Below are 27,265 nucleotides of genomic sequence, written 5' to 3'. Positions count from 1 at the left end.
TATTCTAATTATATGACCAGCACCTGTATATTGCTTCTGAAGATTTGGAATTAACCACTGGAGTCGTATGGATTACTTCTATGTTTTCTTTGTGATTTTTGAAGCTACAAAGGTCTGATCACCATTCACTTACATTGTATGGAACAAAATAAAGTCATACATGGTATGATGGAGAGTAAATACCTTTAATTTGAGAATTGCATCTCCCACTAAACATATTAATGTTTGTAGTCGACCTCACTAATGGACTATTAATTTGTTCAATGACTATTCAATTAGTTGACCACAGTGTCCCATCCCTATTCTCTTCAACAGGTGTAAATCAAGCTTTTTAGAGGTCTGAAGTCTGCTTTAGGTTTAAGTTTTGGTTTCAGAATTAGACTTGATCTGTGTGAAAGGAAATGTCATGTCATGCATAGGCCACAAACGATGGTATGCTGAAGTCTGTCTTCTTATTTCTTATGCAACCACTGTATTGCATAATAGAAAAATAAGGTAAATTCCAAGTGGCACTCTGACTCAACAATGTACCCCACCACATGTTGGTTTGTGCACATACTGTAGCCAATTGCACATGGCCACATTTCTCCATATATAATACAAAAGAATTCTGTTTTCCAGGGTGATTCATCTTTTGTTGTGATGACAAATTACATTTCAACTACACAGACACAGGGCAAGTGTCATGAGGTTGGTAAATATGTCTGTCACACCTCAGTCTGTCTTTCTCTCCTTCTCTTAGACCTACTCCTCGATTGTTTTTCACAGTCATGATTCTCTTAAAGGTTTGGGCATTTTCTCTATATGACTAATTTCCAGATCATCTTTAACTTTCCATGTCAGTTCAGTTGCTGATTAAACCCTTTCTCACTTCAGTTCCTCTTCAGTATCATCTTACCACTTTAACTGTTATGTCTTCGGCCCATTAAATTCATGTTTTTCATTGAGTGTCAGTTTGTGGGTTTGTGGTGGCCTGGCCTGTGGCAATTAATTGATAGTCTATGTATTCCATTTTAAGAGTGTAGTCCATCATTAGACCAAGGTGATGCAGGCAGAGATCAGTGAGGTGCATCGCAGTTCAACCAGCAGGTCATTTTGGTGAGGTCTATCCTAGTCCAAGATTCAGGCAATGACATATAAAGCATCCCATATCTTATGTTTGGAGTTGGCATCAGTTGATCCCCTGAAGTCTATCGTAATAGACTGAAGTGATGTCTGGCTAGCACCGGTTAAATTTAGTCGTCATCACTCAGAGACACGTAGCAGTGGAGTCCAACACCAAGCAGGAACGGAGCTGTATCTGTCCGGCTCTGGTAATCTCAGGATATGACAAGGAGTAAGTAATAGATAATGATAATTGTTCTGGTTCCTACAACAGCCTAATTGTGAGTTGATGGATAAATTAGGTGTATGCGTGGCTAAATAGATGAGTCTTTAGTCTAGACTTGAACTGAGTGAATATGTCTGTGTCCCGAACAGTGTTAGGGAGACTATTCCATAGTTAGGAGCCAAATAGGAAAAGGATCTATAGTACCTCCTTTTGTGGATTTTTATATTCTTGGAACAATTAACATGCCAGAATTTTACGATTGTAATGAACGTGATGGAACATAGCGTAGTAGAAGGTCACTTATGTACTGTGGAACTAGACCATTCAAAGCTTTGTTCGTAGTTAAAGAGCAACATGCAGGTTGGACACCCCTATATAGCATAGTGTATGTTGATGATAAAACAACTAGATTTTCTGAACTGGAGTAATATATATTTAGCCATTAACGATATTTTGAGATAAATTGTGATAAAATAACTTCCGCGTCTATAAAGCACTAACCGGAAGTGACGATGGGCGAGGGAGCAAGTTCAAGCTCAGGTTACAATGGATGCGAATGAAGAAACTGAGTTCTCCGGTGTGGTTTTGTAATTTACTGGACAGTATAACGTTAGCCTACGGGGATACAAAATCAGACGGGAGGGCGGCGGGAGAACAGTTTGAATTGAAATGCGGGGGAAACGGGAAAGTTGGGCTAGCTTCCTGCCAATAGCATCGTGCAAACTACTAAATTCATTTCAGAAGGCAGACAATTACGTTACGACAACCTGTCCTAAAGCTCAGTCTCTCTCCCTCTCTCTGTATTATTATACTAAATAAATATTAAATATTTAATATTATAAAAAATATATTATATAAAAATATTATACTATTATTATTACGAAATTACACAAATTAAGAGTTAAAATAATTAAAAGTAAGACTTACTCTGCTAAGTCCTCGTTTTCGTTGCACAGAATGTCTGCTAACGTTAGCACTTGGTCCTAGAGTCCAGCCCGTGCCAAAATCCGGTGTAAACTTTGACGGTGGACTTGATTCCATCAAGTGCACCGAGGGAACAGCATCAGTAATCAGCCTCACGTAGTCCTTACTCCGAAATCCCATCCGAGACTCCCAACAAATCTCCAGGTCGATAATTCTCCAGAGTGAAATGTGCGCCACAAACGACCGAGTGTGTGGTAACAGACGCGGCAGTGAAGTCTGCTCTCTTCACCTGCACAAAACGCACCCAAGACCGAAAAGCCTTGTTTTTCCTAGAAGGAAAATGATGGACACGATGTCCTGACAGGCTGGAATTCGTGCAACCAGCACAAACACAATAATTTACCATTATGGCTTCTCTAAAACTCGATCTAAAACTTTCTGTCTCTCACTACTGCTCTAACTACATCAACACCCAACAATAGAGAGCTGACCGCGAGCTCTTTTGTTTGCCTCGCCCTACGTCATATGACGCGTTGCTATAGCGGGAAAGGCGTATTCCAGAGCCTAGCACATTTTCATCAAAATCTCTACTTAAAATGTATTTCATTAGTAATTTCTACATATGTGTTTTTAAAAGACCTCTGCAGACAATATAAAGTATTAATTCAGTTATAAATTCAACCTGCATGTTGCTCTTTAACAACATTTTTATGTTAATATGAAATTTGCTGCATTTTTAACCAATTGAAGTTCATATATTGAACTTGCTGGACTTCCTCCCAGTAATGCATTTCAATAATCTACTTTTGATGTCATGAATGCATTAATACATTTTTCAGCTTGTGTCGTAACTTAGCAATATTTCTGAGGTGGAAGAATGCTGTTCTACAAACATTAGAAAGACTGGTATCAAATATAACACCTCAGTTCTTCGCTGTAGAAGACGATGTAACAGTACATACATCGAGAATCAAATTATATTTTAGCAGCTTATTTTTAGAGGTTTTTGGTCCAATAATTAGTTGCTCTGTTTTTTCAGAATTGATTAAAAGGAAACATCTGTCCATCCAATCATTGATTTCATTGATACACTATGCTAATTTGGAGAATTGTAAGAAATTTAATCAGTTTTCGAAGAAATATAAAGTTGGGTATCTTTGGCATAATAGTGGAAAATTATTCCACGATTCCTGATAATATCTCCCATGGGAAGATAAAAGCAGAGGCCCTAAAACTGATCCCTGTGGCACTCCATACTTAAATTTTGTTTGGATAGACAATTCCTTTTTTACACAGACAATGTGGTAGCAGTCTGCTAAATAGAACCTAAACCATACTAATTCAGGTCTACAAATGCCAACATAATTCTCAACATATTTAAGAGAATGTCATGATCTATGGTGTCGAAGGTAGCACTAGGATCTAAAAACACTAGAAAAGAATTGCAGCCATGATCAGATGATAAGAGCAAGTCATTTTCAACTCTGATAAGTGCCGTCTCTGTACTGTGATGAGGCCTAAATCCTGACTGAAATTGCACATATATACTATTTCTCTGTAGAAAGGAACATAGTTGGGAGGACACTACCTTCTCTAGTATTTTCCACATAAACAGGAGATTTGAAATCAGCCTATAATAAGCCAATTCTTCAGGATCAGGCTGTGGCTTCCATTTTAAAGTTTCTTGGGACATGGCCTAAGGATAGTGAGGAATTAATAATATAAAGAATAGGTTCTGAGAATACAGAGAATATCTCTTTTAAGAGCTTTGTTGGTATTGCTCCTTATATAACCGTATGTCTGGGGGAGTGGCATGCAAATTCCATTGGGTTTGGTAGTTTTGGGAACAGTCACAGTCTCTGTTTCAACATTATACTGCGTGAGTGCATCACTGAGTGGGGAAAATTTAATGGAAACCTTAACAGGAACGGGAGAGTGGTGTCACCTTGCTGAGTGAGTATGCCACTGAGATCTCACCAGCGCACTGCTGCAGGGGCTCTACAGCCAGAAACAAAGTGTGTGTTGTTCTCTGTTCTACCCGCAACAGAAACAGTATTTACCAGCTTCTCTTTCTCACTGACCTCCACTAGCAGAAGAAGCTATAGTAAACATGTGGCATGCAGTGCAGGAAGCAATAACATGAGCGGATGCCATGACTTACCGAAATTGTTTGTTATGGTTGTTCTTGAGCGGCGAGGGATTGAGATAGATGTGAATCCCTCACGCAATTGTTTGCTGTTGTTGTGCTGATTCCTGGTCAGCAAATGTTTGAGATTGATGCAATAATCCATGTAATTATATGATGTAACTTTAAAAATAATCTTCAATGGAATTAAGGGGTTTAGCCAAACCTGTTCATCAGATCAGATACTTTACCATATCTATCACATCTTCATTCATCTTCATGCTCTCTGTTTCAATTAAATTCTCAATTTTACAGTATATTTTTGCCCTTCCTCTATTGCTTTGCTTAAACAAATGAGTCTCAGGACAGAGTTTGTGGTTATTTTGGCCTTCTTTCGTCCAGTCTTATTTGGACAAACAAGCAAAGCACTAATAGCCAATAAAGTTTGCATATCTGCCTGTGTGTGTTGCAGATCCCAGATGGGAAGAACAAGTGTAATTCGGACGCTGACTGTGATGAGGGCACATACAAACGTACGGGAAATGGTAAAGTTCTGAACTATATATTTGTTTCAACAGAAGGCAACAGCACAGCATGGCAGACTAACTTTACAACACTAACAGTAGCCTGGGGACTGAGGAACTGAAGTATCTGTGTTTCAACCTATTTTCAAAATTGCCAATCATTGCAATAGTTTACAGAATGATCACAATTGCCTTTACTGGCAACTAAATCAATGCACCAGTGGTGTAAATTATCTACACCAGAATTCATATACATGGTGTAAGAAAATAAGTGGACTTGCACGTAAGCACTTTGATTTCATTTCCAACTAAACATGTACTGTAAACCCCTTGCAAATGAGGTGGCGCATCATTCCACTCATGCTCTCCTAAATGACAATCCTGCTCATCAGCCAAGTAACTAACATTCATGACTAAAAGGCTGTACTTTTGTATTCTAAGGCTTCTATCTCAACTTTCCAAATCTTACTAAACCTCATACTTTTCTCACTGATGTCACTAATTCCAGAAAATCACAGGGCTCTTATCCAGATTTAGTTAACTTGGTGTGACTAGATCTTGTGCTTTTCTTATTTATGGATGCTTCGATAAGTTCAATGTTATTTCATGTCTGTTTATATTAGATAATGCTGAGCATGATAAACACACACAATAGACAAAGCCACACACACTTATAGATTCACTTTGTTAAAAAACAAAACAAAAACAACAACAACAACAATTCTTTGCCACTAGCCACAAGTTTTCAAACAGGTTTCCAACACACTCCCCTTTCTGCCATTGGTCAGACAGACAGTCCCATTCCAAACTGTTCCAAACATTATGTTGAGCTAGTTGGATCCTCAAAACAACAGAGCAATGTTTTGATAGCACCACAGAGCCAGTGTTAACACTTTTCAAGCAAAACTTAAATTGCCTCTGCATATTAAAAAGGATAAATATTACATAAATGATCAGTCTTAATTATTTTGCAGTTACTGAATACATTATAGGTCCTAGTTTTGAAAAATCTGATCATCAAGAGCCAAGATTTAACTCATCATTCACAACAGTAGCTACATTACATTATTTCACTGCTAGTCAAATATAAATGCAAACTAGCTAATAAACCCTGTCCAAAAAGCTGATTTTAAGGTAAGCACAAACAATGAATTCCTTAAATTAAACCCACATTATTGACTATCCTGAGCTCTCTGTGGGTCACAAATACTCAAATATTGACTTAGTTTCATGTGCTGTGTAGCAGAACAATGTACATTGGCATTCCAGGAATACAGGCTTAAGTAAACAGCACTATCTCACTTTGTAGTAATTCAAAGCAAACTGACTTCCAGTTTGGCACGCACTTTCAACAAACTTAACCATATAAAACACAATATCCTTAATCCTGTTACAACAGTGACTTAACGAACCTGGGAAATTTTCTTTTCTTTTTCTCACACAACTATTTTTTTTTAGATAATTTTTTTTTATTGATTAATACATTAAACAAAGAAAAGCAAAACATATATACACATATATTACCCCTCCCCATCACCAACCCCACCCTGACTCTCAACAAACATTCCCGTATTCACATATGATTAAACACACACATGCACACACACACATGCACACACACACATGCACACACATATATAATAATCACACACATTAACAACTACATCTCTCTCCCCACTTCCCCTACCTAAGAGACCTCCAAAACACCAAATATTTGCCCCATTTCCCCACAAATTAGTCCAAATTCCACAGTCTTCTAGATGACCCTTCTTCGAAAGCCACCACCCTCCCCATCTCCGAGCACCACTCCTGAAATAGGGGCACTCCAGCTGGCTTCCATCTCCTTAAAACTAATTGTCTGGCGATCACGACACTGGTTAGGACCCAATTTTTGATGTATTTATTCACTATATTGATGACCACCCCATTGCCTAAAATACAGAGTCTGGGTCAAAATGAAATATGAGTGCCCAATACATCACACATAAATCTCTGAGCCGTCAACCAAAATTCTTGGATCTTAACATACCACTAAAAAACATGGGTTGTGTCTCCATCTTCTGATTGGCATTGCCAGCAGGAGGGTGTGTCTTTAAGACCAAGCCTATATAATGTAGAGGGGGTCCATTAGAATTTATGTAATATCTTGAATTGCATAAGGTGGACCCTTGCATCACTAGATGCAGACTTGACATTTTTTGGAATCCTAGCTCACACTCTCTACTCCAATACCAAGTTTAAGTATTTCTACCATAATCTCTTGATAGAATTTAAAGCTCTGTCCCCCAGACTCTGAATTAACATTGAGTAATACACTGATGCCTCATGACCCTTTCCAAAAGCAGTAATCACCATTCCCAGAGTGTCTGCTGCTTTGGGGGGGTGTATTCTACTCCCAACAACAGTACAGAGCAGAGTGTAGTAACCCCCATCACAATCAACTCTGACCAGCAGAAAGGGCACTTATTATTTAATACATAACTACTTTACATTACTTACATAATTTTGGGTTCAGCCATATGCTCGAGTCAACATTTTAATAAATGTCTAAATTAAACACTCTGGACACTTTTGCCCATACCGAGTGCAAATGTGAGATAACGAGGTGTAATTTAACTTCTCTGGATAGTTTGATAGAAAGGCTTTGCAATGGTGAAATAGGGGCAAGAACTTCCTTTTCAATACAAAACCATGGATGAAGTGACCAAGAGTTAAATGTCTGTGACCAAATGCATAATAATAAAACTAAATCTTGGGTAGGTCTAGCCCACCTTTGTCAATCGGCCTATGCAGTTTACTGAAATGTAATCTGGGACGTTTACCATTCAAAATTAAGGACTTCACTATGTTATCAAATTGCTTGATATAAGAGAAGGGGACATCTATAGGGAGAGACTGTAGCAAGTAGTTGAATTTTGGAATACAATTAATTTTAATAACATTAATCACAATCATAGATAAATGTAATGAAGCCCACCTGCCCACATCGCTTGAAAATCTTTTTATTAAAGGGTCAAAATTAACTCTAACTAAATCATACAAATTTGCTGGGAATAAAATACCCAAATACTTAATGCCCTGTTTGGGCCACTGGAATGTGCCCAGCTGAAAAGCCATTATCGGTTAGCATGCTGTTAGATCCAAAGCTTTGGATTTAGACCAATTAACTCTGTATACTCTGTAGAACTTAGAAAAGGAATGAATAATTCTGGGGAGGCAAGGCATAGATCTAGTAGGGTCGGTGACGAATAATAAAATATAATCTACATAAAGCAAAAGCTTATGCGCCATACCTCCCGCCACCACCCCTGGAAAATCATGCTCTTTCCTTATCACGGCTGCTAATGATTCCAGAGCAAGACAGACCAATAATGGGAAAAGAGGGAAACCTTGCCGGGTGCCCCTATCAAGAGTAAAATAATCTGAAATTAATCCATTCGTTTATACTGCCACTACCAGGTGTTAATAAAGTAACTTAAATCTACCATATAAAATGCCTTTTCAGCATTAAGTGAGATGGCAGCAATCAGAGTCTGATCATTCGCCACTGACCACATGAATCAGAAGAGCTATGGCCCAGAATAAACCCCACCTGATCTGAACTTTAATTAATCGGTTAGCCAAAATTATTTTACAATATTTTAACGTCTATCTGGATCAGGGAAATTCTCATTCAAACTCTCACCCTCGTTTGGAACTTGAAGAATCGGACTGATCCAGGCTTCCGTCATGTTGGCGGAATCTTTCCATTCTTTAATGATTCCTTATAAACTTCTAGCAAAAGTGGAGCCAGTTCTGTGGGATAAGATCTAAAAAACTCAGTGGCAAAGCCATCTGGCCGCAGAGCCTTGCCTGAGGGCAAGGCCTTAAATACCTTGCCAAGCTCCTCCAAGGTAATCTCAGAATCAAGAAGATTTTTTGTTCAGCCATCAGTTTAGGAAGTTCTAATGGTTCCACAAAGTTTCTAATATCCTCATCAGTAGACAAAGACATGGAACAATAGAGATCAAGATAGAATTCTTTAAAAGCATTATTAATATCAATGGCTGTGGTAAATATTTCACCACAAGCAGATTTCACTGAGGGAATTGTAGAAAATGAATCTGTTTTATATATCTAGCCAGAAGTTTTGATTTCTATATTTTCTATATGATTTTAATTTTCTCCAAACACCTCTAAACTCACTAGGGTGTGATCTGAGACTAAAATGTTTCCAATTGAGCAATCAACAACAGACGAAGTGAGGGACATCTATATATACAGTATATTCTAGAATAAATCTTATGGACTGATGAAAAAAAATGTATAGTCCCTATACCAGATGGGTTAGAAAGTCTCCAAATATATGTAAGACAAAGATTTTTACACATCCTGTGAAGCATCAATGTTACTGGGGTGCCAGTGGCTTTCAACATCCCTTCAAGATTTATAAAAAAGCCCTGATCATCAATGTTAGGTAAATAGAGTAAATATTTGCCAAAATGAGACATTGCCCCTGAATTTCTGCTAAAACAATAATGACTCTTCCTAATTTATCTTTAATCTGTGTGAGATATTTGAACTGTAGATGCTTATCAGTGTAATGACTCCCCTGCTCTTAATTGAGCCAGCACTAAAGAAAACATGTCCACCTCATATCTTCCCACATTTTTCAGCTTCTTGTGCGAAAAGATGCGTTTCTTGAAGAAAAACTATATCATATTTCTTACGCTTAAGAAGATAAATAACCTTCCTTCTTTTTTTGGGGTGCCCCAACCTATTCACATTCCATGTGGAGAGAGACAATCCACTCATATTAACATTTGACATTTTGACATATTAGAAAAAATAGATTGTGTTTCAAAAACTAAACTATAAAGACCACATTCCAACATTAGTGCAATAATCAAACCCCAAACTTCCCCCGAACCAAAAAAACAGAAAAAAGAAAAATGTGTGCATTAACCCCGCGCAACTGGCGTCCATCCCTCTAAACTTAGACTGTATGCCTAACTTACTTAGTCCATTGACTTTATGAAGGACATTGCTTGCTTTGGGCATGTAAATATTTTATGGCCATCCTTAGCATCTATTCTCAATTTGACCGGGAATATCAGTGCAAAAGTGAACTTCCATTGATGTAAGATATTCTTGCATTCCTTGAATTGTTCACGTTTTTCTCTTGTCAAATTTGCAAAGTCTGGGAACAAGAAAATGCTGTGGTTCTTCCAAAAAAAGCCTTCCTTTACTCCTTGACTCGCATACCAAGAGATCTTTATTGTATGATCTCAGAAATACAGCCAGAATTGATCGGGGCCTGTCTCCCTAAGCTGATCTCCGAGCCAGAACCCTGTGAGCTCGCTCGATTTCCATCTTATGGCCTGTTATGTTGAGTAGATTCGGAAAGAGACCATCCAGGAATTTCACCATATCCTGACCCTCTGCTCCCTCAGAAATTCCAACTATACAGACATTATTCCGCCAGCTACGGTTCTCCATATCTTCTGACTTCTCCCAAACATGCTCCAAATCCACCTTGGTCTATGGCGAATTAGCAGATAATTCCTTCTCCGATGACTCCAGATAATCTATCCATTTCTCGACGTCCCCCACTCTTGTAACCACCTCAGTGAATTTCGTCTCCACGTATTACAGCAATATCCTCCAAGTAACCAACGACTTTCATCAGCATTGCTGACATGTTCAACATTTTCTGATGAAATTCACTAATTTCTGCAACCAAATCGACTCCCCGGCTTGCGGCCTGCTGCTCAAAGTCATCAGCTTGAGCACGTAAGTGTCTTTTAATGTCTCCTGAGCCAGAGGATTTTGAATTCTTTGACATATTGTCCTCCTAGAACAGTTATGGAAAAAATTGTAACGAATCTCACCATTTTATGACATTAATAGTGTTAAAACTAGCAAAGTGCGCAGAGCTCGCCGTTCACAAGTCCAAACCTTGCATGGCATCACGTCCCTCCAGTAGAAACTTAATGAGTGAGTAAAAGGACATTTTTCATTTTTAGGTGAACTACTTTAACTGGCTCATTTTTTAGCACATACATGACAAGGACATACTCAAAGTATATATTGGTTGTTACCCTGTTTAAGTGTACTTTAATGGTTGTATGTTTGCCAAACTGTTATACCATGAAAAAGGTTCAGTGTGTACATAAATCATCCTGGCAAAGTAAAAAGATTCAGACTGAAATTTACCCATGGAACGGGTCTGATGGATTCATTCTTCATGCTCATTAATTCAGGATGAAGTTAATTTTGTTATATCAAAGCCACTGCAGCCCCACACTTTCATTTTTAAATCTCACTGTTACAAGCAAGAATGGAAGATAAAGTATGTATCACCTGAACAAAGTGATATTTTATCTTCTTTCATCTTATTGTTTTTCACAAGGTCTCTTCATCTTCAGAGTGTGAAATTTTATATTTCTGCCCAATTTTGTGGCAATTTAACCAAGCTGTTCTTAAATTGTACTTTAAAATTTGTATTTTAATTCTGAAGAAATATCTTTCTCTCACGATTTTCTGTCTTTTTCACCACCTCGAATTTTCATTCTTTTAATAATAGTCTCCTATTTCTTAGGGCACATGACGGGAAAGTGTGAGAACTCAACCAGTACTTGTGAGATCTACTCCTGGTGTCCTGTTGAAGATGATCGTCAAATACCAGAGTATGGATTATGTTTTTATTAAGTGCTGATTAATTGTGTCAACATCAATAGGATGTTAAAAAGTAACTTGCAATGATTGAGGCACATGGCTTTGGCAAAACCAGACTTTAATTGTCTTTGTCTGTGTTTGAGTTTGATTTAAATTAAATATTTGACAGTGTTTATGAAAAAATAACTCTGAACTTTCCTGTATATCTTCTTTTTGGAAGTAAATAAAGAAGGATGAAATCATACTTGACAGAGTTTCCTTAAAGCTTTATTCAAAACTTCTGAAATTGCACACCTGACCCAAAGTGTATTGTATATGTTTGTATACCTTGAGCATGTGACAAAGCGTATTTCATGTTGTTTTGAATCCCACAGCGTTGGTCTAATCTATTGAACTGTAGTGAGACATTTCCCTCTTATTTTTTCCTGTAGCCCTCCAATTCTGCAGGCAGCAGAAAACTACACACTATTCATCAAAAACTCCATCACCTTTCGCCAGTTCAATGTAGTCAGGTAAAAGGTTTTCTTTTCCAAATATCTATTATATTTCGTTCTTTCTGACAGCCAGGGCGGTGCTTCGTAGTGGACGTTCTCTTGCGGTTCCCACAGATCAAGAGCTGTATACCAAAAAGGTCACTCTGTGACCTCTGAGTGTGAAGTCAACAATGTTATAATATGGGGTCTCAAACACCAGACTTCCTTACTTCCTTACTGTTACTTACAAAACCTACTAAACCTACTTAACCCTGCTGCATCTGCAGGGACTGATTATAGCTGCAGCATAGGTTGTTGCATTAGGGAAGCTTCATGTCAGACCCTTGCAGATGTGGTTCACATCTCTGCGATTAAATCCAGTATGTCACAAAAATACTTTGATGCGCATCTCTCTGAAATGTTGGGCTGCTCTACAAAGATGGCAATCAAGGAGCTTCCTTTGATCCGGAGTGAGCATGGGACAACTCCCATCACGCAGGGAGGTAATAGCAACAGATGCCTCCAAAACCGGCTGGTGTGCAGTGTGGCATCACAGAGAAGTAAGGGGCGAATGGTCAGATCATACTGCACAGGAGCATATCAATTTGCTTGAGTTGCAGGCTGGGATTAAAACATTCCCTCTCTGTTCTATAGGGTTATCATGTACTTGTGCATGCAGACAACCTGTGTACCGTCTTCCATATAAACCACTACAGGGGTACCAGGTCACAAGCTCTGCTTGCTCTCACACTGAATCACTGGACATGGGCTTACCCCAGGTTGTTCTCCTTAAGAGCAATGCACCTAGCAGGGGTGAGGTACAGCACAGTGGACACCTTGTCCCATAATGCACAGAATTCCGGCCACTGGAGACTGCATCTAGAGGTTGTAAAGAGCATTTGGCAGACATTCGTCAAGGCACAGGTGGATCTGTTTGCTTCTGCAGGTACAACTCACTATCTATGGTTCTCGTAACAGGACCAAGACAGCCACTAGGTCAGGATGCATTTGCACACAACTGGCCAGACCAATTGCTGTATGCTTTTCCACCAATCCCTCTCATCCATGAACTTCTAGACAGAGTCCAGAAAGAGACACACCGTGTTTTCCTGGTGGAGATGTCCCATGAGTTGAATGCTACAAATGCTACAAATGCTACATCCAAAAACACTGGAAAAGCCTACTGATAATATTAGGGCCATGTCGTCACGGACATGATTTTCTAGTTAATTTACGGGAAACCGCACAATGCAGGGCAGTTCTGCTTGCTGCTTGTGCACCTTAATCCCAAAACATGGAGAAGAAGAATTTTGAGTCATAAATCTAACAGAATTGTCCTTCAAAAGTGTCAGAGATATAGGCTAAAAAAGACATGCATAAGTTACCCGGTGGTTTACAATAAAAATAAAATAAACATTTAAAATAAAAATGTCATAACCAACTAAATTCATCTCATAATATGAAGTTTAGCATCATCCACAAACTTTATCATCGAATAATATGTTTATTTTATAGTCTATAATTAAATAATAAACCAAACATTTCACTGCCCAAAATATTGTGCATGGTTGAATGTTGTGAATGGTGGACAAATGCTGTAAAAGAATGTATTTTAAGCAGCTCGTCAATGCTTTGAAAATAATCAATAATAAATAAGTGCTGTTTATCTATTTAGAGTTGATGACTGCTTTAGCAATAAAACTTTTTCCCGCCGACTATTTAAAAAGTTACACAGTTAATTCATCAAGCTATTATGGACCAGTTCAAGCTGACTACAGAAGCCTACGTGCATACATACATTACACCTTTTTTGGTAAACTGTGGGTGACTTGACTCAATGCAGTTTTTGATTTTAAGATTTTAACAATGGTGAAACCACAAAGCCTTGGCTGCAGAAATGTCACACACAATTTTATCAGTTGTCAGGTCCTGTGTCGTGTGAAACTGCCTTGTTTAGTTTCTATTACATTGGATATTACTTTATGTTTTGGTCGTGCCAACCACCTCGGTAGTCGATGTTATACAGTCGTCTCTGTATTACCATTCAAGCAAATTGGTTGACTGATGAGTGTGCCTGTGCACGTGTGTGTGCATGTGTTTGCTTAAACACAGTGAAACAACTCTGTCTATGTCTACGACTTCAGGAGATAATACAGCTGCATACAGACAGAGATTTGTTCATTGATTTCTGTTTTGTGATTTTTTTTTTCCATTGCATCACATGCGCACATGCATGCAAAAAATCCTGAGTATCAAAGGCTCGAGTCTGAGTCAAGTCAGAGTAAAAATGTAACCAAACTCGAGTAACCAACTCTACCTTTTTGTTTCATGGTAAAAATTAGAATGGGTAGAATACCAAATTAATGTTTTTTTCCTATTATAAAATGTATGCACTGCAAGCAAAAGGAAACTTTAAACTTGCTGTGGAACATCATCAGAGTATATATTAATATATATATATATATATATATATATATATATATATATATATATATATATATATCCTATTCGTATATATATATATATATATATATATATATTTTTTTTATATACTCTGATGATGTTCCACAGCAAGTTTAAAGTTTATATATAGTATCTCACAAAAGTGAGTACACCCCTCACATTTTTGTAAATATTTGATTATATCTTTTCATTTGACAACACTGAAGAAATGACACTTTGCTACAATGTAAAGTAGTGAGTGTACAGCTTGTATAACAGTGTAAATTTGCTGTCCCCTCAAAATAATTCAACACACAGCCATTAATGTCTAAACCTCTGGCAACAAAAGTGAGAACACCCCTAAGTGAAAATGTCCAAATTGGGCCCAAAGTGTCAATAATTTGTGTGGCCACCATTATTTTCCAGCACTGCTTTAACCCTCTTGGGCATGGAGTTCACCAGAGCTTCACAGGTTGCCAATGGAGTCCTCTTCCACACCTCCATGATGACATCACAGAGCTGGTGGATGTTAGAGACCTTGTGCTCCTCCACCTTCCGTTTGAGGATGCCCCACAGATGCTCAATAGGGTTTAGATCTGGAGACATTCTTGGCCAGTCCATCACCTTCGCCCTCAGCTTCTTTAGCAAGGCAGTGGTTATCTTGGAGGTGTGTTTGGGGTCATTATCATGCTGGAATACTACCCTGTGGCCCAGTCTCCAAAGGAAGGGGATCATGCTCTGCTTCAGTATGTCACCGTACATGTTGGCATTCATGGTTTCCTCAATGAACTGTAGCTCTCCAGTGCCGGCAGCACTCATGCAGCCCCAGACCATGACACTCCCACCACCATGCTTGACTGTAGGCAAGACAAACTTGTCTTTGTACTCCTTACCTGGTTTCCGCCACACACGCTTGACATTATCTGAACCAAATAAGTTTATCTTGGTCTCATCAGACCACAGGACATGGTTCCAGTAATCCATGTCCTTGGTCTGTGTGTCTTCAGCAAACTGTGTGCAGGCTTTCTTGTGCATCATCTTTAGAAGAGACTTCCTTCTGGGACGACAGCCAGGCAGACCAATTTGATGCAGTGTGTGGCGTATGGTCTGAGAACTAACAGGCTGACCCCCCACCCCTTCAACCTCTGCAGCAATGCTGACAGCACTCATATGTCTATTTCCCAAAGATAACCTCTGGAACCTCTGGAAAAATGTGAGGGGTGTACTCACTTTTGTGAGATACTGTATGTATTATACTGTATGTATTATATATATATACAGGTGAAACTCGAAAAATTAGAATATCGTGCAAAAGTTCATTAATTTCAGTAATTCAACTTAAAAGGTGAAACTAATATATTATATAGAGTCATTACAAGCAAAGTAAGATATTTCAAGCCTTTATTTGATATAATTTTGATGATTATGGCTTACAGCTTATGAAAACCCCAAATTCAGAATCTCAGAAAATTAGAATATTGTGAAAAGGTTCAGTATTGTAGGCTCAAAGTGTCACACTCTAATCAGCTAAACACCTGCAAAGGGTTCCTGAGCCTTTAAATGGTCTCTCAGTCTGGTTCAGTTGAATTCACAATCATGGGGAAGACTGCTGACCTGACAGCTGTGCAGAAAACCATCATTGACACCCTCCACAAGGAGGGAAAGCCTCAAAAGGTAATTGCAAAAGAAGTTGGATGTTCTCAAAGTGCTGTATCAAAGCACATTAATAGAAAGTTAAGTGGAAGGGAAAAGTGTGGAAGAAAAGGTGCACAAGCAGCAGGGATGACCGTAGCCTGGAGAGGATTGTCAGGAAAAGGCCATTCAAATGTGTGGGGGAGCTTCACAAGGAGTGGACTGAGGCTGGAGTTACTGCATCAAGAGCCACCGCACACGGGTCCTGGACACGGGCTTCAAATGTCAAACGTCTTACCTGGGCTAAAGAAAAAAAGAACTGGTCTGTTGCTCAGTGGTCCAAAGTCCTCTTTTCTGATGAGAGGAAATTTTGCATCTCATTTGGAAACCAAGGTCCCAGAGTCTGGAGGAAGAATGGAGAGGCACACAATCCAAGATGCTTGAAGTCCAGTGTGAAGTTTCCACAGTCTGTGTTGGTTTGGGGAGCCATGTCATCGGCTGGTGTTGGTCCACTGTGCTTTATTAAGTCCAGAGTCAACGCAGCCCTCTACCGGGACATTTTAGAGCACTTCATGCTTCCTTCAGCAGACAAGCTTTATGGAGATGCTGACTTCATTTTCCAGCAGGACTTGGCACCTGCCCACACTGCCAAAAGTACCAAAACCTGGTTCAATGACCATGGTATTACTGTGCTTGATTGGCCAGCAAACTCGCCTGACCTGAACCCCATAGAGAATCTATGGGGCATTGTCATGAGAAAGATGAGAGACATGAGACCAAACAATGCAGAAGAGCTGAAGGCCGCTATTGAAGCATCTTGGTCTTCCATAACACCTCAGCAGTGCCACAGGCTGATAGCATCCATGCCACGCCGCATTGAGGCAGTAATTAATGCAAAAGGGGCCCAAACCAAATACTGAGTACACATGCATGATTATACTTTTCAGAGGGCCGACATTTCTGTATTTAAAATCTTTTTTTTTTATTGATTTCATGTAATATTCTAATTTTCTGAGATTCTGAATTTGGGGTTTTCATAAGCTGTAAGCCATAATCATCAAAATTATATCAAATAAAGGCTTGAAATATCTTACTTTGCTTGTAATGAGTCTATATAATATATTAGTTTCACCTTTTAAGTTGAATTACTGAAATTAATGAACTTTTGCACGATATTCTAATTTTTCGAGTTTCACCTGTATATATATAAAATTTTTATTTTTTTTAAGAAACTGGGCTGTCATTCTATAACCTCCTTTCCTTTTACACTCTGTCTTTTAGATCAGAAACTGATAGTAGTACTATAGAGAGAACTGTATTCCTCACTGTCTTTTTCTCTGTCTAGGAGTAACTTGGTAGAAAGTGTGAATCAAAGTTACATCAATCGCTGTCTATATCACCCCATGAATGATCCACTGTGTCCTATCTTCAGATTGGGAGACATCGTTGAGCGCTCTGGTTTCAATTTCTCAGAGATAGCTCGCATGGTAGGTTTACTTTTCTTTTTTTTTCTATCTTAGTCATGAGAGTAAATACATCCAACACACACACACAGACACACACACATGCATCATTTACCTCTCACACGCTCACTAAACCATATGAGGACATTGATTATATGTGAATGCACACCCGATACTCACTTGTAGAAACACTTTTGCACAAACATTCAAACACACACACACACACACACACACACACACACACACACACACACACACACACACACACACACACATGTTGGTCTACCTATCATTATGAGGACTTTCCATAGACATAATGACTTTTATACTGTACAAACTATAGATTCTATCCTCTAAACCTAACACAACCCCTAAACCTAACCCTCACAGAAAACCTTCTGCATTTTTACATTTTCAATAAAACATTGTTTAGTATGATTTTTAAGCGATTTGAATTATGGGGACACTAGAAATGTCCTCATAAATCACATTTATAGCATAATACCCTTGTAATTACTAATTTGTAACTTACAAAATTGTCCTCGTAAATCACAAAAACACGCACACACACACGCACACACACACACACACAGTGTTTCTCTCTCACACTGCACAAACATTCTCTCTCGCTCAAATTCTCACTCTTTGTTTCACGGTCTCACACATAGAGACAGAGCGTATTTAGGCCACGGCCACGCCCACACCAAGGGGGGGGGGGGGCAATCCAACTGTCACCATTGACTTTGCATTGCAAGAGGCTGCCTCCTTGTTATAACAAAAAACAAAACAATGTCTAAAAGCTGCTGTGTGACCAGGTGTACAGCAAACAAGCTAAATAACCCATAAATACATTTTTGACCCCAAAAAACGGTTTGTTTCAGGACATAAAAGTGGATCAATTGAGACAGAGCGCAACTAGTTCTCGAACTACTCTGAGAACTACGCCCACTGGAACACGAAATGATATTGTAAAAAAAAAAAAAACATTCATAATTTGAACCATGTCGATTGCGTATTTCACCACCCTATGTGAACCTGAGAGGAGGAGATATATTGAGAAGTTAAATTTTATTGTCAGGATCCCACAACTTACCCACTCTTCCTGCTGATGCTTCACGTCTTATTGCCTGTATCCACTTTTGTCTCCTTAAAGGCTGGCTTTTACGGTTCGGAAGCTTATAAAAAAAAAAAATCTTTTTTTTTTTTTTAGCTTGTTTGCTGTACACCTTGTCACACAGCAGCTTTTAGGCATTTTTCTGTCTTTTGTTATATGCCATAAATGACAAGGAGGCAGCCTCTCGCAATGCAAAGTCAGTGGAGACGGTTGGATTGTCTTAAGCAAGGGTAAACACAGTGATAATAATCCAGCAGTAAAGTATGTGAACAATTCAAAATTAGACATAACATTTTAGAAAAATTTAAAATAAATGACAGGTATTAATGTTACTTCAGAGAAATAATTTCATAGTTTTTCCAGATTCAATTAAACAAAACAGGATGCACCCCATTCTGATTACATCAAAAAAAAAAAAAAAAATTTAAATATAGGCCAACAGTTAATTTCATTTTAAAAGGCTCTTGAATTGATTTACTGTGTCTGAGTGTCACGTCATGCTTGACATATAGTTTGAATTATTTCCTATGCATTCAATATTTTTTCTACCCAGAAGTTCTTGTACTTATTCAAGATTTTCAAGGAGTAGCTTAATGAGACAACCAAATTATTTATTTTTGATACTCCTGTCTCAACCACTGATATTGGTAACCAGTTAGGTCTTCTGTCTGCACACCTACATAGTAATGTAATGAATCTATGTGTCATTTTAGATTCCTTTTTTAATTTTTACAAGTAGATCAGTGCATATTTTTCCAACTTTGACCTACTGCCAAAAGGAAAGACCTTCATGCACTGATCACATATTGGTCTTCTTAAATCTTTTCTAGACCTTCTGCTAATGGTTCAGAATGTGGCGGCTAGACTCTTAACTGGTGTAAAGAAGCAGGATCACATCATGTTCTGGCTTCATTGCATTGGCTGCCAGTTCGTTTCAGAATCAATTTCAAAGTGTTATTTTTGCTTTTAAGGCCCTGCATGGACATGCTCCATAATATATAAGAGAGCTCCTACTCTTCCTCAAGAACCCAGGTCATCTAATCAATTAAACCTTTCTGTCCCTTGCTCACGGTTTAGGTCTAAGTGGGACCAGGCCTTTTCAGTGGCAGCTCCCAGACTGTGGAACTGTCTCCCTTTTTATATTAGATTAACTCCATCACTTGCTACCTTTAAATCTATCTGAAAGACCTATTTTTATTCTTTAGATTTTAATTTAGTCTGAGGTTGCAATATAATGCTCTCTCTCTCTCTCTCTCTCTCTCTCTCTCTCTCTGTCTCTCTCTCTCTCTCTCTCTCTGCTTCTACCTGTTAATATAATTGACTTTTTTTATATATATAAAATTGTTTTTACTTTTACAGCACTTTGGTCAACTTCTGTTGGTTTTATATGTAATTTATAAAAATACTATATTAAATCCTGAAGAAGAACATAGAAATATGGGGTCATAATCTTTCTCTTGTTTCATGTGTAATCTGGTAGGGTGGTGCTATAGGAATTCTCATTGACTGGGATTGCAATCTGGATCTGAGTATCACATACTGCAAACCAAATTATGAATTTCATGGCCTTTACGGAACTGGGAAAGATGACAAAGAAAATAAACCATCACTTGGATACAATTTCAGGTGGGTGAGACAGTTTCTTCAAAAAAATTATTATTGTAATCATATCATGGTGAAACAAAACACCCTTTAACACCTTTGAATATTGGCAGATTACTTAAAGGTGCACTCAGTAACTTTTTTCATGTCATCTTGGACATTCAGTGACACCTAGTGGTGTGGATGCAGAATCATTCAAAATCAGTTTTCTGTTACAGATGCCATTGTAGAAATTCACTAGTCACAATCAGCCATGGTTAATTTAATGAGTGAATGTGTCCAATAACAAGACGGTTATTGAGATTATGTGAGTAGTACAGGTATTCAGCTGGTCATATGGTTCTAAAATGGCAGCCCACATGAAGGCGCCCCTTAACATGTAGAATAAGGTTACTTATATGAATACATTCCTCATCTCATGTGAGTGGTCTTTATTTCATATTTATATTTCAAAATTGCAATTAATATCTTTAGGAGTAAAACATGTTTAATAGGGAAAAAATTACTGAGTGCACATTTAATGTCAATATTCATTTACATCTTATCAGAGAAAAGGTCAAACAAGCTATTCTGTATTATATTTGAGCCTGTGTACTTTGATGAAAGCAATAAGGGAGTAAAGAATTGTTTTTAAGAATTTAAAGAATACATTTACTTTGGACTTACAGTACCAGTTCAGATCTATATGTACTGTAAAACTGATTGTTTCAGATATGGCAAATATTTTGTGGAGGACAACGTGGAGAAGAGAACACTAATGAAGGTGTTTGGCGTACGGATAAACATCATTGTTTATGGACGAGTAAGCTTAATTTTTTTACGGCTCATTCACATGGTAATTGTGGAACATGCACATTTTCATTTGGTTACAAGTGCTTACAATTTTCCTTACAGGCAGGAAAATTTGATATCATTCCAGTGCTGATGGCCATAGGCTCAGGTGTAGGAATATTTGGAGTGGTGAGTCTCACAGCAAATACACTTTTACAAAGAGTATATATTTGGAATTTTCTACTTGATTCATTTTAACTGAAGAATCACATTTTTGCCTTTTAATGACCATATAAAATTAAAGATGCACTAATATGGAACACAGTGGTCTGTTCTCTAAAAAGCCTAAGTATGTTAAATGACATATGATTTATAACCTGAATGTTTATTAAAAGGATTGCAGTTTCTCATAAATATATGAATACCTTATAATATGTTGAATATGTCACATCTATGAATATGTTACAACAGTACTAGAATATAACATATAAAGTTACTTATCATTCACTTTGACTTGTTCAGAATGGGTAACATAATATATTACGTGATTTCACAAAGAACAGGATTTTGTGTGACATTGCCAATCTGGGTTAATATAGCGGAGTAAGTACTCAGCTGTACTTAGCTCTGGCCTGTTTATAACAATTGTTAAGCCATGCTGGATAGGTGCTTAAATATTGCATGTCACCAATCTTTTTGAAAATAATAAAAAACAATTGTTATGGTTTACTTTTAAGGCAACAGTCATCTGTGATTTGCTCCTTCTATATTTACTTCCAAAGAGAGATTACTACAAAAATATGAAATTCAAGAATACAGAAATCCAGGAGGAGGTGAGTGCTGGCTTTTGAATAAACAGTATCATATAGTACATTTGAGTCAAACTTTAACACATTATACTTGCCTTTGTGATTGCTGGTGTAAAATAACACTATGCTCTATAAATGACCAGTGGAAGATGTGAGAGGCCACATTTGGAAAAACAAGCATCCAATTCTTGTATCAGGCTGTGTATTCCCAACACAAGATGGCAGTCGAGAAACACTCTTAGATAATGGAAAAAAAACTGTTACTTGAGCAGATGCAGATGCAATGTTGTATCCAAACATTTACAGCAAGCTGCGTTACTGTAGTGTCATTTTGGAAAAATCTTCAGCTCTAATAAGCATTCACATATAATCAATGTCCTCATATGGTTTAGTGAGCGTGTGAGAGGAAAATGATGCATATATGTGTGTGTGTGTCTGTGTGTGTGTGTTGGGTGGTTTACGAGGATTTTTCTAAGGTTACAAACTGGTAATTACAAGGGTATTATGCTATTAATGTGGTTAATGAGGACATTTCTAGTGTCCCATAATTCAAATCACTTAAAAAAAACACACTAAATGATGTTTTTTGGAAAATGTAAAAATGCTGAAGGTTTTTTGTGAGGTTTAGAGGTAGAGTTAGGGGATAGAATCTATAATTTTTACAATATAAAAATCCTTATGTCTATGTAGAGTCCTCATAAGGATAGCTGCACCAACATATGTGTGTGTGTGTGTGTGTGTGTGTGTCTCAGTTAGCGAGAATTTTACTTTTAGGCTCTATATACAGTATATAGACTGTATGCAATTCTTTAGTCCATGCAACACCATGCTTCCTCTAGCTATGTCTGCATAGTTACCGTAGCAACGCAACACACTGACCAAACGCCTCTTTACAGAAAGAAGCAAGTGAGGGCACATCTTAACCTGCAGGACTCCCACTGTAGCAGCTGTCTGAGAAAGAAAAACATGGGGGTTGATTACGTTACTCCAAGTCAGAGAATCAGAGGGCGGGAGAGTGTGTTTGACAGAGAGAGAAAGAGAGAGAAAGGGAGAGAAATGGAGAGAGTGGGCTATGTGATATTGAACAGCTTCCCTTTCAGCTGAGGACATGTGAGGCGTCTATTTCTCAAACTAGAGATTCTGATGTATTTATCCTCTTGTTTAGTTGTACATCTGGCCTTCCACATCTCTTTCCCAGTTAACCAGTTGTCCTTTGTCTTTGAATACTGAAGTGTACAAAATCTTTTGTATAAAAAATTTGTATAAAATCTTTAGTTTTATGGCAGTTTCAAGCATTGTGTAGCCTTCATTCCTCAAAACAATGATTGACTGATGAGTTTCTAGAGAAAGCTGTTTGTTATTTGTTTCTTTGCAATTTTTGACGTAATATTTACATTAAGACATGTCAGTCTGTTGCATACTGTGGCAACTCAAAAACAAGCACAAAGACAATGAACCAAATAACATTCAACTGTGTTTGATATTATGGCAAGTGATTTCTAGTACAAATTAGCAATTTAGCATTATTACTCAAGGATAAGGTGTTGGAGCAATGGCTGCTGGAAATTGGGACTGTCTAGATTTTATAAAAAATTACTTTTTTCAAATAGTGATGGTGCTGTTCCCCTTCTGTCACTCACTCGATGTTGTGTCGAATGTAGTGTCACAAGGGGTCTTACTTGAGAGCCTCGCGTACCTCTGAACTTGAGAAAAGGCCAATGAAAAATTGGCAGACAGAATTTGCATGTCCCGCCCCCGGACATACGGGTATAAAGAGAACTTCAGTCAGTCAGATTTTTTCTTCGGAGCCGAGCGGTTGTGCAGCAGCAAGCTGAGTCTCACTACTGTTCCACTCACCTCTATCAGAGCATTGCTGTTGGATCTATGGCGCGTTACAAGGAGCTTTCTCCCTCTCTGCACGCTGTGCAGTCCACGCCCCTAGGCGCTTCAACAGCGCTTCTGTAAAAGAGTGTATGCCTCTAAAAGAGAAGAATCTTTACCCTCTAAAAGAGAGTATATTCATTCACAAAAAAGCAATACACAGCAGGCGTTGAACGTCCTTTTAAATATGTGTCTTTTTAAAGATGTCTTTCTGCCTCTGTGTAGTTCCTGGATGTGTCTGTTTTCTCTCCGCTCCTGACGGTCATAAGCGCTGCCTCGCGTGTCTGGGCTGCGATCACACGGAGGCAGCATTTCTGAATGGTTTATGTTCTCATTGCAAAAATAAAGCCATGGCAACGTTACGATTGCGGCTTTCTCCCTTCCGAGGAAAAGCCACTTAAGCCGCCCCCGCACCGCGCCTTCTTCCTACAGGATTAAGGCTTTTCCCCCTGAAAGAATAGGAACGGAAAAGAGCGCCTTCCCCAACACATTTCATAGAGTTAAGATAGCCCCAGTCGCTTTATGCTCTATGACGAGAAACACAGAGAGAGAAAAGTCGGCGGCTGGCCGGCTTGCTCCCATGATAGTCATGTTGCCTGTTACCCCCTTAGGGGTGCTGGGAACCTAAAGTCTGTATAGGACACCTTTTTCTGGGGGCGTTGGGGAGGACTACATACAGCCGATACAGTTGCTTCTAGCACGCAGTAGCTTGCTTGCACCTGTGTCAGCAGTTCAGGTAACACGGTCTAAGGCATGGTGTTTTTAAATAGGACCCCTTATGTCACTACATTCAACACAACGTCAAGTGAGTGACAGAAGGGGAACGTCATGGTTACTGTTGTAACCTCCGTTCCCTGATGGCGGGAACGAGACATTGTGTTCCCCTTGCAATGACACTAGACCTACCACTGTAAATGACTATACCTTATACTTGGCACCTCAATGCAAAAACCTGACTGACAGACGCACGCCCTTTTCCCTTTATACCCGTATGTCCGGAGGCGGGACATGCAAATCTGTCTGCCAATTTCTCGTTGTTTTTTTCTCAAGTTCAGAGGTACGCGAGGCTCTCAAGAAAGACCCCTTGTGTCACTACATTCGACACAACATCTTGTTCCCTCCATCAGGGAACAGAGGTTACAGCAGTAACCATGATGTTTTTTTTACATCAGTACTGTCCTGAATATACTTTGTGATCAGTTGAATGCCACATTGATGAATTAAAGTACCAATTTCCTTCTGAAACAGCAAAACCTGTACATTATTACAAACTTTTGGCTGCCAGTGTGTGTGTGTGTGTATGTATATGTGTGTATATATAATATATATAGACACTACCGGTCAAAAGTTCTGAAACACTTGACTGAAATGTTTCTATTGAAACTATTTCTATTTAAAAATGTTTTGATCTGAAGGTGTATGCTTAAATGTTTGAAATTAGTTTTGTAGACAAAAATATAATTGTGCCACCATATTAATTAATTTTAATATAAAACTAAAATTCTATGAAAAAAAGTTTTTGAAACAGATGACTTGGACCAAATAATAAAGAAAAGCAGCCAATAAATGCCCAATATATGGGAACTCCTTCAATACTGTTTTAAACGCATCCAAGCATGTTACCTCAAGAAGTTGGTTGAGAAAATGTCAAGAGTATAACTTAAATAACTAAAATTTAACACAGTTTTTATTCATTTTGGATTTTGTTTTGTCAAAACATAATCCAAATAGTTCCATTTATGTTATTCCATAGTTTTGATGACTTTACTATTATTCTAAAATGTGTTTATATATATATATATATATATATATATATATATATATATATATATATATATATATATATATATATATATATATATATATATATATATGAACAGCTTAGGCTGGTTTGCTGGTCTTAGTTGTCTCTGGTCTGTTTGCTGGTTTTAGAAGGGGTTTTGGACATGTTTTAGCCTCTCGTACTGGGAGACCAGCTTAAACCGCAGCTAAAATCAGCAAATCATGCAATCATCTTGCTGATTTAAGTTTGGGTTTTTCTTTTTTAGCAGAAAATATATACATATTTGCATTCAGTATACATATAGAATTGCATTACAACAGCATAAAAAGATTTCTCTCAGACAAGTTTCTGTCCATCCACAGAAGCCAGATTTGCCACCATCACAGACAGAGAAAGATCAACCATAGGTAATGCACCATTCAAATAATTTCAACTGCAGATCCCTGTAGAATTATGCTGCAACTCCATGAACAACTTTTCAATTTTAGTGGTCACAATAATTCCAGATCTTTGCTGTGCACAGGATTGAAGGCAGGGTGGCTGCCATGAACCTGTACTGGACTACTGCACTGGAAAAAAAAATATTTATATATTGTCAACACTGGACCATTAGCAAAAGGACCCGGGAGGCTTGGCACACACTCCAGAAATACCAGACATCACTTTTACTTTGTAAATGTATATTATTTCCATCACAAACTATTGAGCACTCATATTAAATCACTATTACTATTTAAGACACAGCTCATTTCCACTGGGTGTGTTTACTGTTGAGAAGCTTACAACTGACTGCTAAAGGAAACAATATTACAAGGTGTGTGACTGAGGGTGGTGTTTTCTTTGGGATCCTTTCAAGGAGTTTTTGGCAGCAAGATGTTAGAATAAAGTAATTGTTAACACTTTACAATAAGGTTCCATTTGTTAACATTAGATAATATTAACTAAGATTAATAAATTATGTACAAAATATATTGTTAATTGTTAGTTCATGATACCAACAGTAATGCATTTTCTAATATTAACAAATAGAACCTTATTGAAAAGTGTTACAGAGTCCTTTAAATCAAAAATCAAAGCTTTCTATTTCTCCAAAGTGGAAACAAAAGTGGATTCAAGCAAATGAATGCAAAAATAATTTGCCGTGGTCTCCCATTCACATCAATAGAAGTTTACCCATACAGTTTACTTCTGTGTTCCAGATCTGGAAATGTGAAAAGGTTCAATTGTGTCCATGAATACAAATCTGGATATTGTAATAGCTGGGAGGTCAGTTTAGTTTGTTTTTGTTTTTTACCAATTTTTTGTACATTATTTATTAAAATCTTGAAAATGTGGAAAAATTTGAATTTAAATCAGAGCACCATGAAAGGTTGTTTGGTTTTACCAGCATCAACATCATTTAGCCATAGTAATACAATTAAAAATGACAAAAGACAAAGAACCAGTCACTTGCGATATCTTTATTGTCTTTGATTATGTCTATGTGTACAAAAAGCATGCAAAAAATAGCATCTTTATATGCTTTGGTACATATTTACAGTACATGGTTGCATTTAGTGCTTTCTTGGGCCATGCTCTTTTTTTTTTGTCAATTTTAAACAAGTTACATTCAAATCAATGCAGCAGAATACAGACAACCATAAATACCCAGCAATATCAGGCACTCTGACACAAATAACTCATCAGTTCAAGCTGTAAGGATGTGAGCAAGGCTCTTAATCTGTTTTTAAGATTT

At 37.9% G+C, this 27,265-nt stretch overlaps 1 protein-coding gene across 3 annotated transcripts in view; it reads left to right on the top strand.

Moving 5' to 3' along the window:
• Positions 1-26,191, top strand: part of LOC127634192 (P2X purinoceptor 1-like) — a 39,805-nt gene extending 13,614 nt beyond the window's left edge. Inside the window, exons 3-13 of one of the 3 annotated variants that reach the window (XM_052113643.1) lie at positions 622-690; positions 4,852-4,912; positions 11,484-11,571; positions 11,992-12,072; positions 17,453-17,594; positions 20,165-20,310; positions 20,998-21,088; positions 21,181-21,246; positions 21,795-21,890; positions 25,893-25,937; positions 26,054-26,191. In XM_052113643.1, coding sequence (XP_051969603.1) covers positions 622-690; positions 4,852-4,912; positions 11,484-11,571; positions 11,992-12,072; positions 17,453-17,594; positions 20,165-20,310; positions 20,998-21,088; positions 21,181-21,246; positions 21,795-21,890; positions 25,893-25,937 — 885 coding nt within the window. In that variant the 3' untranslated portion in view covers positions 26,054-26,191. Of the gene's footprint in view, positions 1-621; positions 691-4,851; positions 4,925-11,483; positions 11,572-11,991; positions 12,073-17,452; positions 17,595-20,164; positions 20,311-20,997; positions 21,089-21,180; positions 21,247-21,794; positions 21,891-25,892; positions 25,938-26,053 lie in introns of all 3 variants that reach the window. The other 2 variants (XM_052113653.1, XM_052113635.1) reach the window with 2 other exon arrangements.
• The last annotated feature ends 1,074 nt before the right edge of the window (positions 26,192-27,265 follow it).

Source organism: Xyrauchen texanus, chromosome 4 (assembly GCF_025860055.1).
Source record: "Xyrauchen texanus isolate HMW12.3.18 chromosome 4, RBS_HiC_50CHRs, whole genome shotgun sequence".
In the NCBI taxonomy this organism is placed as follows: domain Eukaryota; kingdom Metazoa; phylum Chordata; class Actinopteri; order Cypriniformes; family Catostomidae; genus Xyrauchen; species Xyrauchen texanus.
Note: the sequence above shows the minus strand (reverse complement) of the source record. Positions and strands in the feature narration are given on the sequence as shown.